A 15,566-nucleotide genomic window follows, 5' to 3' on the forward strand; every position below is an offset into this window, starting at 1 on the left:
CTCTGGCAAGGGTGGTTGGGTGTATGTGTTGTCTTCATCATTTCATCCTCATCACGACGCGCAGGTCACCTACGGGAGTCAAATCGAAAGATCTGCACCTGGCGAGCCGAACATGTCCTCGGACACTCCCGGCACTAAAAGCCATACGCCATTTCATTTCATGTAGTGTGGTGTGTTGTATGCAGATGTGGAAAATATTTTTTGCTATTTGTTTTAAGTCACACCGACACAGATGGGTCCAATGGCAGCGATCGAATAGGAAAAGGCTAGGAGTGGGAAGGAAGCGACCGTGGCCTTCACGTACAGCCCCAGCATTTTCGTGGTGTGAAAATGGGAGCCTAGAGAAAACATTTTCAGGGCTGCCGACAGTGGACTCGAAGTGTTGTGTATTAAGACGAAAGATGATTATTATTATTATTATTATTATTATTATTATTATTATTATTATTATTATTATTATTATTATTTTATTATTATTATTATTATTATTATTATTTTATTATTATTATTATTATTATTATTATTATTATTATTATTATTATTATTATTAAAAAGCCTCCGTGGCTCAAACGGCAGCGCGTCGGCCTCTCACCACTGGATACCGTGGTTCAAATCCCAGTCACTCCATGTGAGATTTGTGCTGGACAAAGCGGAGGCGGGACAGGTTTTTCTCCGGGTATTCCGGTTTTCCCCTGTCATCTTTCATTCCAGCAATACTCTCCATTCTCATTTCATACATCTATCAGTCATTAATAAATCACTTTGGGAGTGGCGACCCCATCGTACTAATAGCCTATATCTGCTTCATTCATTCCATCCCCACCGAGCTCGATAGCTGCAGTCGTTTAAGTGCGGCCAGTATCCAGTATTCGGGAGATAGTAGGTTCGAACCCCACTATCGGCAGCCCTGAAAATGGTTTTCCGTGGTTTCCCATTTTCACACCAGGCAAATGCTGGGGCTGTACCTTAATTAAGGCCACGGCCGCTTCCTTCCCACTCCTAGCCCTTCCTTGTCCCCATCGTCGCCGTAAGACCTATCTGTGTCGGTGCGACGTAAAGCAAGTAGCATTCCATCCCTGACCCGGTCAATGACTGGAAAACAGGTTGTAGGTTTTCATTTTCATATTATTATTATTATTATTATTATTATTATTATTATTATTATTATCATTATCATCATTATTATTATTTACTATAGGGGAAACTGAAAATCAATGCTGACACATGTGTTAAAATGTCGATTTGCCTAAATGAACGTGAGCTTCCCCACAGGAATGAAATAAACGGCACTCCACTGAAGGCTGTTACTCAGGTCAAAGATCTTGGAATGCCGTAATTCATGATGGGAAACTAAATGGCTATTTTTTCATATAGACCAAGTTGAATCACGTTTCTTGGATTTTGTTCAGATTTACTGACGTTCTTGACTTAAAACGCTCTTACTTCTGTACTTACGTTCATCCTATAATTGATTTCTACTCTCCCGTCTGGTCATCAGCTCCCGTACACATGTCAGTAAAATTAACCACGTATTCTCATTCTTTGCATACACTGTGAAAGCCCGCCGACCTTCGGTTCAGAGTGTTCCGGGTTCGACTACCGACCAGGTCGGTGATTTTAATCGCGTCTCTTTTACATACAACACACTACACTTGAAATCACCGCAGAAACACGCAATAGTGATTCCTAACCTTACACACACACACGCGCGCGCGCGCGCGCGCGCGGTTTGCGTCAGTGCGTCAGGAAAGGCATCCTGCTGTAAAACCGAACTAAATTCATACAAAGTGCCGAGCACAGGTCATTCAAATAAAACCAAGAGGAAGAAGAAGATATGAAGCCATGCCATCGTCTTCCTTATGTATTCGAATTTGATATAAGCCACCAGAATCAGCGATCAGAATCTGGCGATGCAACTGACGTTTGGGATGTTCAGCCCATTAAACAGCACAGCTTGCCACGATGAAGATAATTGGGCCTGTGTGTTTGAAACTTCCTTTTTATGGCTTGAGAGAATGATTAAACAATGCTTGTGAGAGTTTAGAACAAATTAGTTTCTAACATACAGTACATCTACCCAAGTGCCAGCCAGGTGAGTTAGCAATGCGGCTTCATCCGGGAGATAGTGGGTTCGAACCCCACTGTCGACAGCCCTGAAGGTGGTTTTCCGTGGCTTCCAATTTTCACACCAGGCAAATGCTGGGGTTATACCTTAATTGCGGTCACGTCCGCTTCCTCTCCAATCCTAGGCTTTTCTTGTCCCATCGTCGCCATAAGATCTATCTCTGTCGGTGCGACAGAAAGCAAATTGTAAATATATATATATATATATATATATATATATATATATATATATATATATATGCCACATCATACATAAACACAGAATGGTGAAGGTCAGAAATTCAAGTCATGTTTGATCTTGCTGTACTTGACAACAGAAAATCTTGGCTGCACTAAACGCAAGTACAATACATGGTGTTAGTGACTGTGGATTCTCTAGCGCCTATCCCATGTATCTACAACCATCTTATTCATCACTGCGATAAGCTATGTATTCATAGGGCATTAGAATACTCTAAGGCATGGACGCTTCTTAAGAAATATTGGTCCCGTTCAATTAAATGAGCATCCACCAGATTAGGCGAAGTGGCCAGACGAGTACATGGGGGTGGTGAACAAGATGTCTCCAAGTCCTCTACATTCAGCATGTCGTAGTTGCGCCTTGGAGTTCTGTTTTCTGTTATGTCACAAGGTTGAGGGGAGAAATACTAACCCGCAGCACATGTATCATCAGAACGAAAAATTGTCGATGTAGTTCATGCAATACTGAACCTTTATGATCAGAGTTCTAAGCTGAAACATTATCACATGGGCGCAACGGCGATATTCTGTGTAAAAGAGTAGGACCTGTTCCTCACGATCATCAGATTTAAAGTCACAAAAATGACGAGATTGCATCCTAGTTACATTCTACATAAATTAACGCATCCGGGGCCCAATACGGCGGTGGGTTTATGCATACACAATGCCACCGTAGGGCATTTTCAACATTTCTTCTCTCTCTCTCTCTTTCTTTCTTTCTTTCTTTCTTTCTTTCTTTCTTTCTTTCTTTCTTTCTTTCTTAATCTGTTCACCAGCCAGGGTTGTTTTATCCCCTCTGACTCTGCGAGGGATCCTACCTCTACCGCCTCAAGGGCAGTGTCCTGGAGCGCGAGACTTTGGGTCTGGGGGATACAACTTGGAAGGAGGATCAGTACCTCGCCCAGGCAGCCACACCTGCTATGCTGAACAAGGGCCTTATGTGGGGGGGGGGCGGATTGGAAGGGAAGAGGAGGGAAGAGGGAAGGAAGCGGCCGTGGCCTTAAATTAGGTACCATCCCGGCATTGCTAGTTGCTTTACGTCGCACCGACACAGATACGTCTTACGACGACGATGGGATAAGAAAGGCCTAGGAATTGGAAGGAAGCGGCCGTGACTTTAATTAAGGTACAGTCCCAGCATTTGCCTGGTGTGAAAATGGGAAACCACGAAAAAGAATCTTCAGGGCTGCCGACAGTGGGATTCGAACCCACTATCTCCCAGATGCAAGCTCATAGCTGCATGCCCCTGACCGCACAGCCAACTCGCCCGGTCATCCCGGCATTTGCCTGGAGGAGAAGTGGGAAACCACTTCGAGGATGGCTGAGGTGGGAATTGAACCCCGTCTACTCAGTTGACCTCCGGAGGCTGAGTGGACCCCGTCCCAGCCCTCCTACTACTTTTCAAATTTCGTGACAGAGCCGGTAATCGAACCTAGGCCTCCGGTAGTGGCAGCTAATCCTAGTAACCACCACCCCTCAGGGTGGACTTGAAAATTTCATGTCAGAAAGAATTTCATGCGGCATGCTGGTACCTTCTGTTCCTGTGTTTTTCCCATTATTAATGTCGTAGAAAATGACTTCTAACATGGAAATAAAGCGTTTGCGGACCCCGTATCCATACAAAAGGTTTTCTTCTACGTGCGAGGAATGTGTTTATGCTACCTTATTAATACACATTGTATTTAAAATGCAATTATTATTCTGAGGATTGCAAGAGCTCTATTCCCAAGCTTATACTGCCAGTGTCACGTCTTGTGTCTGTGGTAAAGGACACCAGCAGACTACAATATACGAGATAAAGATAACATACAGTGTAATATACTATTGTCGCGGTCACCAAATTAGGCGGGTCAGAGAAATTACGCTGTTGCCAAGGTTATGTAGCAACTGGCGAACTGAACACATCATTTTGGAGAGCGAGGCAAGTTGTTATCTCTCAAGCTCCTGATGTTACTTCATGCAATATTTCAAAACAAATTATACTACAAGCTTCAGAAAAGATTGCTGATTTCAGTGGTATAACTATTTTCCATATAAACCACTTCAGATAATTATTAAAAATAAACTCTTGAACGTGTAAATTTAAATCCGTAGAATCATGTATTGAAAATTTCAGTAAGCGGCCAAGTTTTTATTTTTTCAGCCAATAAAATTTTGTCTGCGGGAAAAATATAAAAAATTGCCTGACTTATATTTTTTATCTGAAACATATTTCCGTGAGTCTTGTAATTTTCCTGGAAAATGGCCCGGAAAGCGATCATGTAAATGTCGCTGGTTGAGGCAGTTCGGAGCGCACGCGCCAGCACAGGCTGCAGGAGACGCCGTAAATACTTTCGGATTACATATTAATCCGTATCAGTTTTATTACATTATAACTTTAAATATTTGAATATTGTATATTGTACTGAGTAATATGGAAAAAGAACTACTTTAAATAATAGGTTAACATTAATTTACAATGAATTAAGAATCGGGTTCCAGCTTCAAGACAGTCAAAGATTGTTAGTCACTGTCATCACACATCTCACTATCTGTCGAGTCGTCATTTACACTGATGATGAATGGCTCCATTCTTTCGTCCCTTACTATTTCCTTGGCCTAATCGTCTGATTGAAGATTTTCCGTGCGATTGAAGCACTTTTCCCAATATGCAGCAGTCACACGGTCGATGGCTTCTGACGTGAGTCCTTTATTTTGAATGTTTTGGTCCTCTCTGCCACTTCTCTCTTGACTTGAGCCCAAATCAATTCACATTCACTATCCATTTTAACTGCACTTACGGTGCGAGCTGCATGACAGGGAATGACATGGGTAAGGTGGGCTGGAGCGGATGGGCTTCAACTAGACAGCACTGCACGATCAGCGTTGCCAGTCCGTGCTCGAAGATAAGCGACTCTCGACCATCTGTCGCTTTGCCGTTCCCATATCTGACGACAGCGCAGTTTTCCTCACCCGCCTAATTTGGTGGCCGCGACAATAGATGCGATATCCCTACTCCTTATTTGGCACACCGTGCGAGTTGGCCGCGTGATTAGGGTCGCGTAGCTGTGACCTTGAGTAGCGTTACAAAAATGTTGCAAAGTTTGGGCTGGGAAGAACTTGGAGAAAGGAGACGAGCTGTTCGACTAAGTGGTATGTTCCGAGCTGTCAGCGAAGAAATGGCGTGGATTGACATTAGTAGACGAATAAGTTTGAGTGGCGTCTTTAAAAGTAGGAAAGATCACAATATGAAGATAAAGTTGGAATTCAAGGGGACAAATTGGGGCAAATATTCATTTATTGGAAGGGAAGTTAGGGATTGGAATAACTTACCCAGGGAGATGTTCAATAAATTTCCAATGTTATTGAAATCATTTACGAAAAGGCTAGGAAAATAACAGTATTGAATCTGCCACCTGGGCGACTGCCCTAAATGCAGATAAGTATTGATTGATTGATTGATTGATTGATTGATTGCATTCGGACGATTGTGGCTTCGGCAGCCCTGAAGATGGTTTTTCGTGGTTTCCCATTTCCACTCCAGGCAAATGCTGGGGGTGTACCGTAATTAAGGACATGGTCGATTCCTTCCCAATTCTAACCCTTTCCCATCCTTGCGTCACTGAAAAATCTTCGATGTGTTAGTGCGACGTAAAACTACTAGGAAAACCTCCTTGGACATGAAGCCTCTACGAAAGAGAATTCAATGTGATGGTACAAAAGTGAAGGATTACAGAGGCTGCGAGCAGTCCCCTAGCCCGGAGTCTACTACTCTTCTCACAAGTTTTCGTTGGACCACACCGAATACAACGAAACTTAGTAGGACGACCATTTAAAAAATACAAATTAAAATAACATTAATGGTAAAATAATATTTACATACTTCAAAAATTATTAGTTTCTAGATATTTAAATTTTCTTTGCTAGTGGCTTTACGTCACACCGACACAGATAGGTCTTATGGCGACGATGGGATAGGAAAGGTATATGATTGGAAAGGAACCGGCCGTGGCCTTAATTAAGGTACAACCCCAGCATTTGCCTGGTGTGAAAATGGGAGACCATGGAAAACCATCTTCAGGGCTGCCGACAGTGGGATTCGAACCCTGACCACACGACACCTCTTAATCTGCAGGCCTTCGGGCTGAGCATCAGTCGCTTCGTAGACCATTGTCATTCTGGGCTACTGCGCCATGGGGTTTGGTTTGGTTTGGTTTTATTAACAGCAAACGATACAGAAGTATTAAAGACCTTATATTGTGGTTCACATACTGCACGTGGTAGTAAAACAAGAAGGCAAATGACCTAGATGTCAGGCAACTTTAAACAATAAGCACCGGGCGAGTTGGCCGTGCGTTTAGAGGCGCACGGCTGTGAGCTTGCATCCGGGAGATAGTGAGTTCGAATCCCACTGTCGGCAGCCCTGAAGGTGGTTTTCCGTGGTTCCCCATTTTCACATCAGGAAAATGCTGGGGCTGTACCGTAATTAAGGCCACGGCCGCTTCCTTCCAACTCCTAGGCCTTTCTTATCCCATCGTCGCCATAAGACCTATCTGTGTCGGTTCGACGTAAAGCCACTAGCAAAAAAATACAATAAGTAAGTAAGTAAGTAAAGCAAGTTTGTACAGAGTAAAGTTCTGTTTGTGTAGTCAGAAATCTCATTTTAAGTATGTGATATTTTATGTAACTTCGAAACAGAACTATTGGCATATTTCTACAGTGCATACGCACTACGTCATCAACCCCTAACTGCTTCGAGGCGTCCAGCTCTTTTTTCAGCAATTAATTATAACACTGCCGGTAATTTTACTGCAGAATGATTATTACCATTAAATTTAGAACATATTAATTGATCTTTCATCAAAGGTTTATTGAAATCTGTCCAGTCAACCTAAACGGTTCCCTTGTCAGTCAAAAACAGACTGTGAACCTTGCTATGGGTAGGGTAAAAGACGAATACAAAGACATCGGTGCTGTTTGATAATGATCATTCCTATTCCTGCAAGAGTCTCGGGACAAATTTATTTATCAGCCGCCAGACTGAGTGACTCAGACTGTAGAAAGCAGGCCCTCTGTTCCCTAACTGCGGGTTCGATCCCCGCTCAGTCCAGTGGCAATCGCAAGTGTTCAAACACGACAGCGTTTTGTTGGTAGTTTTATTGGAACATAAAAGAACTCCTGCGGGAAATTATTCCGGCACTTCTGCATTGCCGAAACCCGTAAAAGTAGTAGGACGTAAAAACGAATAACATTTTGCGTCAGCCAAGCTGACCACAGTGGCGGATTGGGTAAGTCGTTGCTCCGTTCTCCAGATAGCATATTCCATTCAGGCTAAATTCGGTAGCAGTGTTTAAATGAGAACACTCTGTGTCGTTGACCTCCTTCGTAGTAAGAAATACAATAGAACAGTGAATATTGAATTTTCACGACCGCATTGTAATTGAAACCGACTTTCAACTTATTAGGTCGTGTTACGTACATTCAGTACGTGTTGAAGAGATGTTAAGTACAGAACAAAAATGGCCAACCAGACACCAGTGGGATCCGAACCCACAACCTCCCGATTTTGCGTCGGTTGCTCTACCAATTGAGCTATGGTGGCCTAGGCCATCTTTGTTCTGTTGGAAATGATCTAAGCTATAGGTCTGGTACTACTACCATCACACTGTAGAGTGCGTTTAAGTTGCCCGTTGAGGGCCAAGTCAATGAATATACGTAACACGACCTAATAAGTTGAAAGTCGGTTTCAATTACAATGCGGTCGTGAAAATTCAATATTCATTGACTTGGCCCTCAACGGGCAACTTAAACGCACTCTACAGTGTGATGGTAGTAGTACCAGACCTGTAGATTAGATCATTTCCAACAGAACAAAGATGGCCTAGGCCACCATAGCTCAATTGGTTGAGCAACCGACGCGAAATCGGGAAGTTGTGGGTTCGGATCCCACTGGTGTCTGGTTGGTCATTTTTGTTCTGTACTTAACATCTCTTCAACACGTACTGAATGTACGTAACACGACCTAATAAGTTGAAAGTCGGTTTCAATTACAATAGAACAGAATTCCGACACCCTGGCGTCTCTTAAAATGTATAGCAAATTAAGGAAAACAAATGAAACTATTATTATTATTGTCCCCCTCTGTGGTGTAGTGGTTAGTGTGATTAGCTGCCACCCCGGAAACCCGGTTTCGATTCCCGGCTCTGCCACGAAATTGAAAAGTGGTACGACGGCTGGAACGGGTTCCACTCAGCCTCGGGAGGTCAACTTAGTAGATGTAGGTGCGATTCCCCCCTCAGCCATCCTGGAAGTTGTTTTCCGTGCTTTCCCCATTCTCCTCCAGGCAAATGCCGGGATGGTACCTAACTTAAGGCCACGGCCGCTTCCTTGTCTATCCCTTCCAATCTTCTCATTCCCCCCACAAGGCCCTGTTCAGCATAGCAGGTGAGGCAACGCCTGGACGAGGTACTGGTCCTCCTTCCCGGTTGTATCCCCGATCCAAAGTCTCACGCTCCAAGACACTGCCGTTGAGGCGGTAGAGGTGGGATCCCTCGCTGAGTCCGAGGGAAAACCAACCCTGAAAGGTAATCGGATTAAGAAAGAAAGAAAGAAAGAAAGAAAGAAAGAAAGAAAGAAAGAAAGAAAGAAAGAAAGTTATTATTATTATTATTATTATTATTATTATTATTATTATTATTATTATTATTAATCCTCTTACGATTGAGAGCGTGAAAGCTGTCCCATAATCTGTGCTATTGTGAAGACTATTATTCTACGGGTAAACGTGGGCATCTAGGGTAAAGGTGGACATCTGCCAAAACATTCGTCAACAGTAAATAGGAGGAAGACATCATTCTGAATAGCTGCTATCAGCGCCGATATTTGAACCATGAATTTCACCTTAAATCTGATAATCGCACAGCCATGTAGATGATGAGTATTCCCGGTAAAGAACTTAATTTAGGGTTACTTAAATATAAATTTCAACTTCAATCCGGAAGACTTAACGATCTATAAGATATGGAATTTAGGGGATGTCTTCATCATTACGAACAGTAAGTAAACAAGTACATCAGTTTTGTAGCTTCACATCAGTTGAATTTTCTTCTGCAAAGACTCGGTGACAGTCTTAACAGCTTTGTCCTCAGAGGGATATTAGATCTATGTAATATCCCAGCATACGTGCTTATTACCATTACTACTTCTATTGTAGTGCGTGTAAGTACTTCCATGCAGACCGAAGACATCTATGATAAAGCGCACCTATCCATACTGCCACATTATTATTTTTATTATTATTATGATTATTATTATTATTATTATTAACAGAAATTATTCAAATCAGTGGCACCTTTTTCAATATGGATTAATTCCCGTGTTGCTGAGGGGCAGTCTATACCTTGCCTCTCCTGTGTGCTTGACAAGAGTCTCAAGATAACTTTCAGTACCTGCCCAGTGCTGGAAGATCAGCTCTTGAACTCTTCGTACGTCTCAGAACTTCCCTTACTCCTTAATTTTTTTGTCGGCCGGGTGGCTCAGCATCTCTACTCCAGCTACTTCGCCGACTTCAAAAAAGCAAATTGGCTGACGCCTTGTTGGAAGTTAGCCATCCCTGTACCTACTCTTTTCTCCTCACCATGACGACCACTACCACTCCCACCACAACAACAACCACCACGACCTGCGCACTTAGCATTCCCTACCTTCCTGTCACTACGGTTACGTACTCCCATTCTTCCCCTATTCTGACTACGACCCTTCCTCTGCCGCCATACCCTGATCCGCCCAGTTACCTGTACATCCCTCCCCGCTACTTCAACCGTTCGACCATTGCTGAAGAAACCTCTGCTACGACACCAGTCACACAGCTTTCACCTCCAGCAGACACCGTGTGCCATTCAACATCACCACCGCCAGATCGCACCACTATGCATAGTTGTGTTTTACGCGGCGTGGATCCTGACATCTCAGATCGAGAGGTTATCCAAGAACTTAATCTCGAAGGCATTCCTGTCCGTCGTGCCTTCCGAATTTGGAACAACTCCGGACCAACCTATCTCGTCCGTCTCCACCTGCCTACGGAAGAAACAGTCCAACGTCTTCTTACCAGCGGCGCACGTATCTACGGTCGTCAACATCAAGTGGAACCTTCACGCTCCCCTCCTCGAACTTCCAACAGCCCACGTCTTCGACCCCGGCCAGCCCCCTCATATCGAACTCCCCCACACGTTCGTCCACCAACTCAATTCTCCTTCTCACCACCCTTAACAGCCGACCTTCTCAGACTTCTCACCACCTCCTTGTACAATATCTCTGCAACCTTACACCTACTAACCTTTCATGGCAGCCCTAGTACTCTTCTCTGAATTTTCACCCGTTACACACATCCCTGGTATTTAAATAACATCCGTGCACACCTCCTCAAGCATTAATTCCACTTACCCTCCTCCTTACAATATTGGTCCTTCCCCAACTCTTTCAAAATCTCCGGCCCGGGAGACAGCGACACTGTCTAGGAGCCCGCCTCGCCCGAAGGGCGGGGAATGAAACACGTTGCAGCAGCAGCAGCAGCAGTGCTGGAGGTCGGTAGATGCAGATTGGGTTGTTGTCCCATATGCTCTGTACTCTGACCGGCTAACCGAGCAGAGGAAAGTTGGCCACGGCTCCACCGTGGCTCTACGCCTCTGCATTCGGGAGACGGGCCTGGGGGCACAGTGCCGGATTTCACGCCTGGTTCCACCCGTCGGCTGTCCTGAGAATGGTTTTCCGTGGCTTTCCATTCTCCTGCACTAAGGCGAATGCCGGGACAGTTCGTAGTATAGGCCACGGCCGCCTACCCCCTCACCTTCTCCGCACATCTCCTTCACCGTAACAAATCTCTCGGCCTGAGAGACGGCGTCACTGTCTAAGAGGCCCGCCTCCCCCTTCAGGGGAGAAATTAAAACGTTTAGTAGTAGTAGTAATAGTAGCAGGAGTGCTGGACTCGAACGGGCAAACTTCAGCCCTGAACGTTAGTGGCTGCCAGCAACTGGCTCCTTGAAGATCAGTGGGAACGTGTAATGCGCACAATTTTTGGATGATAATAATAATAATAATAATAATAATAATAATAATAATAATAATAATAATAATAATAATAATTAGCTGCCACTCCCGGAGGCACAAAATTTGAAAAGTGGTACGAGGGCTGGAACGGAGTCCACTCAGACTCGGGAGGTTAACTGAGGAAAGGGGGGTTCGATTCCCACCTCAGCCATCCTCGAAGTGGTTTTCCGTGATTTCCCCAATTATCTTGCAGGCAAATGCCGGGATGGTACCTAACATATGGCCACGGCCGCTTCCTTCCCACCGAGCTCGATAGCTGCAGTCGCTTAAGTGCGGTCACTGTCCAGTAATCGGGAGATAGTGGGTTCGAACCCCACTGTTGGCAGCCCTGAAGATGGTTTTCCGTGGTTTCCCATTTTCACCCCAGGCAAATGCTGGGGCTGCACCTTAATTTTGGCCACGGCCGCTTCCTTCCCATTCCTAGGCCTTTGCTATCCCATCGTCGCCATAAGACATATCTGTGTCGGTGCGACGTAAAGCAAATAGCTTCCTTCCCTCTTCCATGCCTGTCTTTCCAATATTCCCATCCCTTCACAAGGCCCCTGTTCAGCATAGCAGGTGAGGCCGCTTGAGCGAGGTACTGATCCTCCGTCCCAGTTTTATCCCCCTCGATCCAAAGTCTCACGCTCCAGGACACTGCCCATGGGGCGGTAGAGGTGGGAGCCCTCGTTAAGTCCGAGGGTAAAACCAACCCTGGAGGGTAAACGGATTAATAAATAAATAAATAAATAAATAAATAAATAAATAAATAAATAAATAAATAATAATAATAATAATAATTATTATTATTAAATCTATAACAGTGAGTTCGCAGTTGCAATGAACGGTATTCCCTGAGAAGGAAGTCAGCTCCCGGACGAAACAATTTTTACACCGGTCTGTTCTCAGGCTATGCCTTATGGGAGTGAAAGTAGTGTGGACTCAGGATATCTTATTCGGAAGTTGGAAGTAGCGAAAATGATCACTGGTACAAACAGGCGGGAACAATGACAGGAGGGTACACGGAATGAGGAGGTAAAGGCTAAGTTAGGAATGAACTCGATTGATGAATCTGTATGCATAAACCAGGTTCAGTGGTGGAGTCATGTGAGGCGAATGGAGGAGGATAGGTTACCTAGAGAATAATGGACTCGGTCATGGAGGGTAGGAGAAGTAGAGGGAGACCAGGACGACGATGGTTAGACTCGGTTTCTAATGATTTAAAGATAAGAAGTATAGAACTAAACGAGCCCACATAACTAGTTGCAGATAGTGGATAGATGCGGCGCAGTGGCTTGCGGACTAAACGCCGAAAAGCTCAACAGTCTTCTAATAATAATAATAATAATAATAATAATAATAATAATAATAATAATAATAATAATAATAATAATAATAAAAATTAAATTAATAAATAAATAAATAAATAAATAAATATTATAATAATAATAATAATAATTATTATTATTATTATTATTTGCTAGTTGCTTTACGTCGCACTGACACAGATAGGTCTTATGGCGACGATGGGACAGGGAATGGCTGGGAGTGGGAAGGAAGCGGCCGTGGCCTTAATTAAGGTACAGCCCCAGCATTTGCCTGGTGTGAAAATGGGAAACCACGGAAAACCATCTTCAGGGCTACCGACAGTGGGGTTCGAACCTACTATCTCCCGAATACTGGATACTGGCTGCATATAAGCGATTGCAGCTATCGAGCTCGGTAATAATAATAATAATAATAATAATAATAATAATAATAATAATAATAATAATAATAATAATAATAATAATAATGTTATTTGCTTTACGTCCCACTAAATACTTTTACGGTTTTCGGAGACGCTGAGGTGCCGGAATTTAGTCCCGCAAGAGTTATTTTACGTGCCAGTAAATCTACCGACACGACGCTGACGTATTTGAGCACCTTCAAATACCACCGGACTGAGCCAGGATCGAACCTGCCAAATTGGGGTCAGAAGGCCAGCGCCTCAACTGTCTGAGCCACTCAGCCCGGCCCCAACAGTCTATAACGAAGATTATTACTATTTACTATATAGGTTACAGTCACTTTCTTCCCAATCAATTACTTCCAAGTTCACATACCAGTACAGATACCAGAGTCGCTCAGATTATCAAACTTCATACACACACGGATTTTTCAGATTCCCAACAAAGTAACAGACAATGAACAGCAGATGTCATCATGCACCCAAGAAATACGCAAAGGGTGCGAAATGTGCAAAGGCAGCGAAATGTCGCAACTCTCCATACCAAGTGATGTTCCAACATACGTATATTACATCCTATGAGGTGCCGAGAGTGACGTGGGCAGAATAACGGATGTTACAACTTGGCCAAACTACCAGCTGAGAACTACCAGGACACTGACGTAATTTCATAGTGAAAAACACCACGGCAAGACTCCACGATAAAAGGACTTCACAACATTTCGATGCCGGGACCACCACGCTGTAGCTTGCACGGGGAACTCCAAGAAGATCTCTGTAGGTATTGAACTCATGACCTAACTGCGGCCCGTTCATTACGAACAATAGGGCCATCAAACCGGCGATACCACATTCAAAAACATGAGTAAGCTGAAATGCGTGTCACGAAGATAATTTGTTTACAGGTCACAGTGTCCGGATAATGGATGACCCCATTCTTTTAATATTGTAGGAGTAAGATGCAGAAATGCAATGGAGAACGATTTTTGTTTTGTCTCCGTAGACTGCAACATAAGTCAGCATAACTGTCATTAAAACACATCTCGCAAGCCATTTACCTGTCTAATGCAGCCTAACAGTTCATATATATATTCACCGAGAAATTCAACAATATTTTAAGCTACCGTACCTAATTACTTCTCTCGAACTGGTTTGCAAGCCAGTCATGACACATTGAATGGGTGGGAGAATGAATGGCTTAAGAAGTAACCAAGCAAGTACCTAACAGTCAAGCTGACGTACCCAGTTCGCAATAAAAGGAATTAACTGGGTTGTCTGATGATACCGGGCTTAGCTCTGAATTATGGACCCTTTCGAAAGGCGCGACTTTCAGCTGAAGTGTCCTCGATTTCATGTCATTTCGTGTAAGAGCACTAAAATAACGGCCAGAAAGTAAACTGCGAGTCTAGCTGTGCAAATGGATCCATTATCTCATGGACGTCGACAACATAGGCGAAGGCGCCTGGATAAGAAAAGAAAGCAGAGAATGGGTCTCCCCCATTTACGTCACTTACCTTTCTGGAACCATGCCGGCTAGCCAGTGATCAGCTGATGGAGAGTTGGCGAGTGTCTTTGTTTCTCAACCAGCTCGCACAACACAGGTGGTATTGTACTAGCGATCGGACAAGTTCGGTTCTTCTCGGCAGGTCTTACCGAATACCAGCGTGAGCCATCCGCTACCAGGCAGCCTGCAAGCACGATGTTGAGTTAGTATCTGTCTGGCAAGAACTTAGCATGTTGAGTGGGCCGACTCCACAGGTGAACAGCTAGCCCAACACACGCGAGATGCAAGGTCACTTATCTGATGATAGCCGCTATTACGTTATAACATTCCAAGGCTGAGATATCCCAACGAACCATATCAACCAAGTTAACCAATAAGTTTCCCTATTCATCTTGCTGCTATCATCCAGTCCTTTGTTCGACTTCTAACCAGGTCTTAAGATGGCAGATATCCTGATCTCCTCTCACTGTTTCACCGCAGGCAAGTTGTGGAACATTCTCCTATGACCGGACCCCCGCTGTATACTGGCTAGGCGTTCGACTCCCGAGCACAAAGTTGCGGGATCGGATACTTGTGCAGTCGGACCACATTTAAGAATGCTCCAATGTGAGGGATGGATATCACTAGTTTTACTAGCTACATTTGCTGGCGAAACCTTGTGGGTTTTATTTCCTTTCTGCTGTTTGTATTGCGTCGCACCGACACAGGCGGGCCTTATGGCGACGTTGGGATAGGATATAGCATTCCAAAACAAATTTATATTATTTCGACAGCAATTAGTGAGAGTAAGTTCCCACACTTTTCATGTTTTTCCCATTTTCACACAAGGCAAATGCTGGGGCTGTACCTTAATTAAGGCCACGGCCGCTTCCTTCCCATTCCTAGGCATTTCATACCCCATCGTCG

General features: G+C 44.0%; 1 protein-coding gene and 1 non-coding gene across 4 annotated transcripts in view; both read right to left on the minus strand.

Moving 5' to 3' along the window:
* LOC136862798 (facilitated trehalose transporter Tret1-2 homolog) overlaps window positions 1-15,566 on the minus strand; it is a 742,518-nt gene that overhangs the window by 290,952 nt on the left and 436,000 nt on the right. Inside the window, exon 3 of one of the 3 annotated variants that reach the window (XM_067139053.2) lies at window positions 14,671-14,844. The exons of 1 other annotated variant lie outside the window; for it this stretch is intronic. In XM_067139053.2, the coding sequence (XP_066995154.1) occupies window positions 14,671-14,684 (14 nt within the window). In that variant the 5' untranslated portion in view covers window positions 14,685-14,844. Of the gene's footprint in view, window positions 1-14,670; window positions 14,904-15,566 lie in introns of those variants that run through there. One more of the 3 variants, XM_068226159.1, reaches the window with a different exon arrangement.
* TRNAL-CAA (transfer RNA leucine (anticodon CAA)) lies at window positions 7,873-7,946 on the minus strand. Its single transcript has one exon. It is a non-coding gene; the product is annotated as a tRNA-Leu (tRNA).

The sequence above is a fragment of the Anabrus simplex genome, chromosome 2, assembly GCF_040414725.1.
Source record: "Anabrus simplex isolate iqAnaSimp1 chromosome 2, ASM4041472v1, whole genome shotgun sequence".
NCBI classification, from domain to species: Eukaryota; Metazoa; Arthropoda; class Insecta; order Orthoptera; family Tettigoniidae; genus Anabrus; species Anabrus simplex.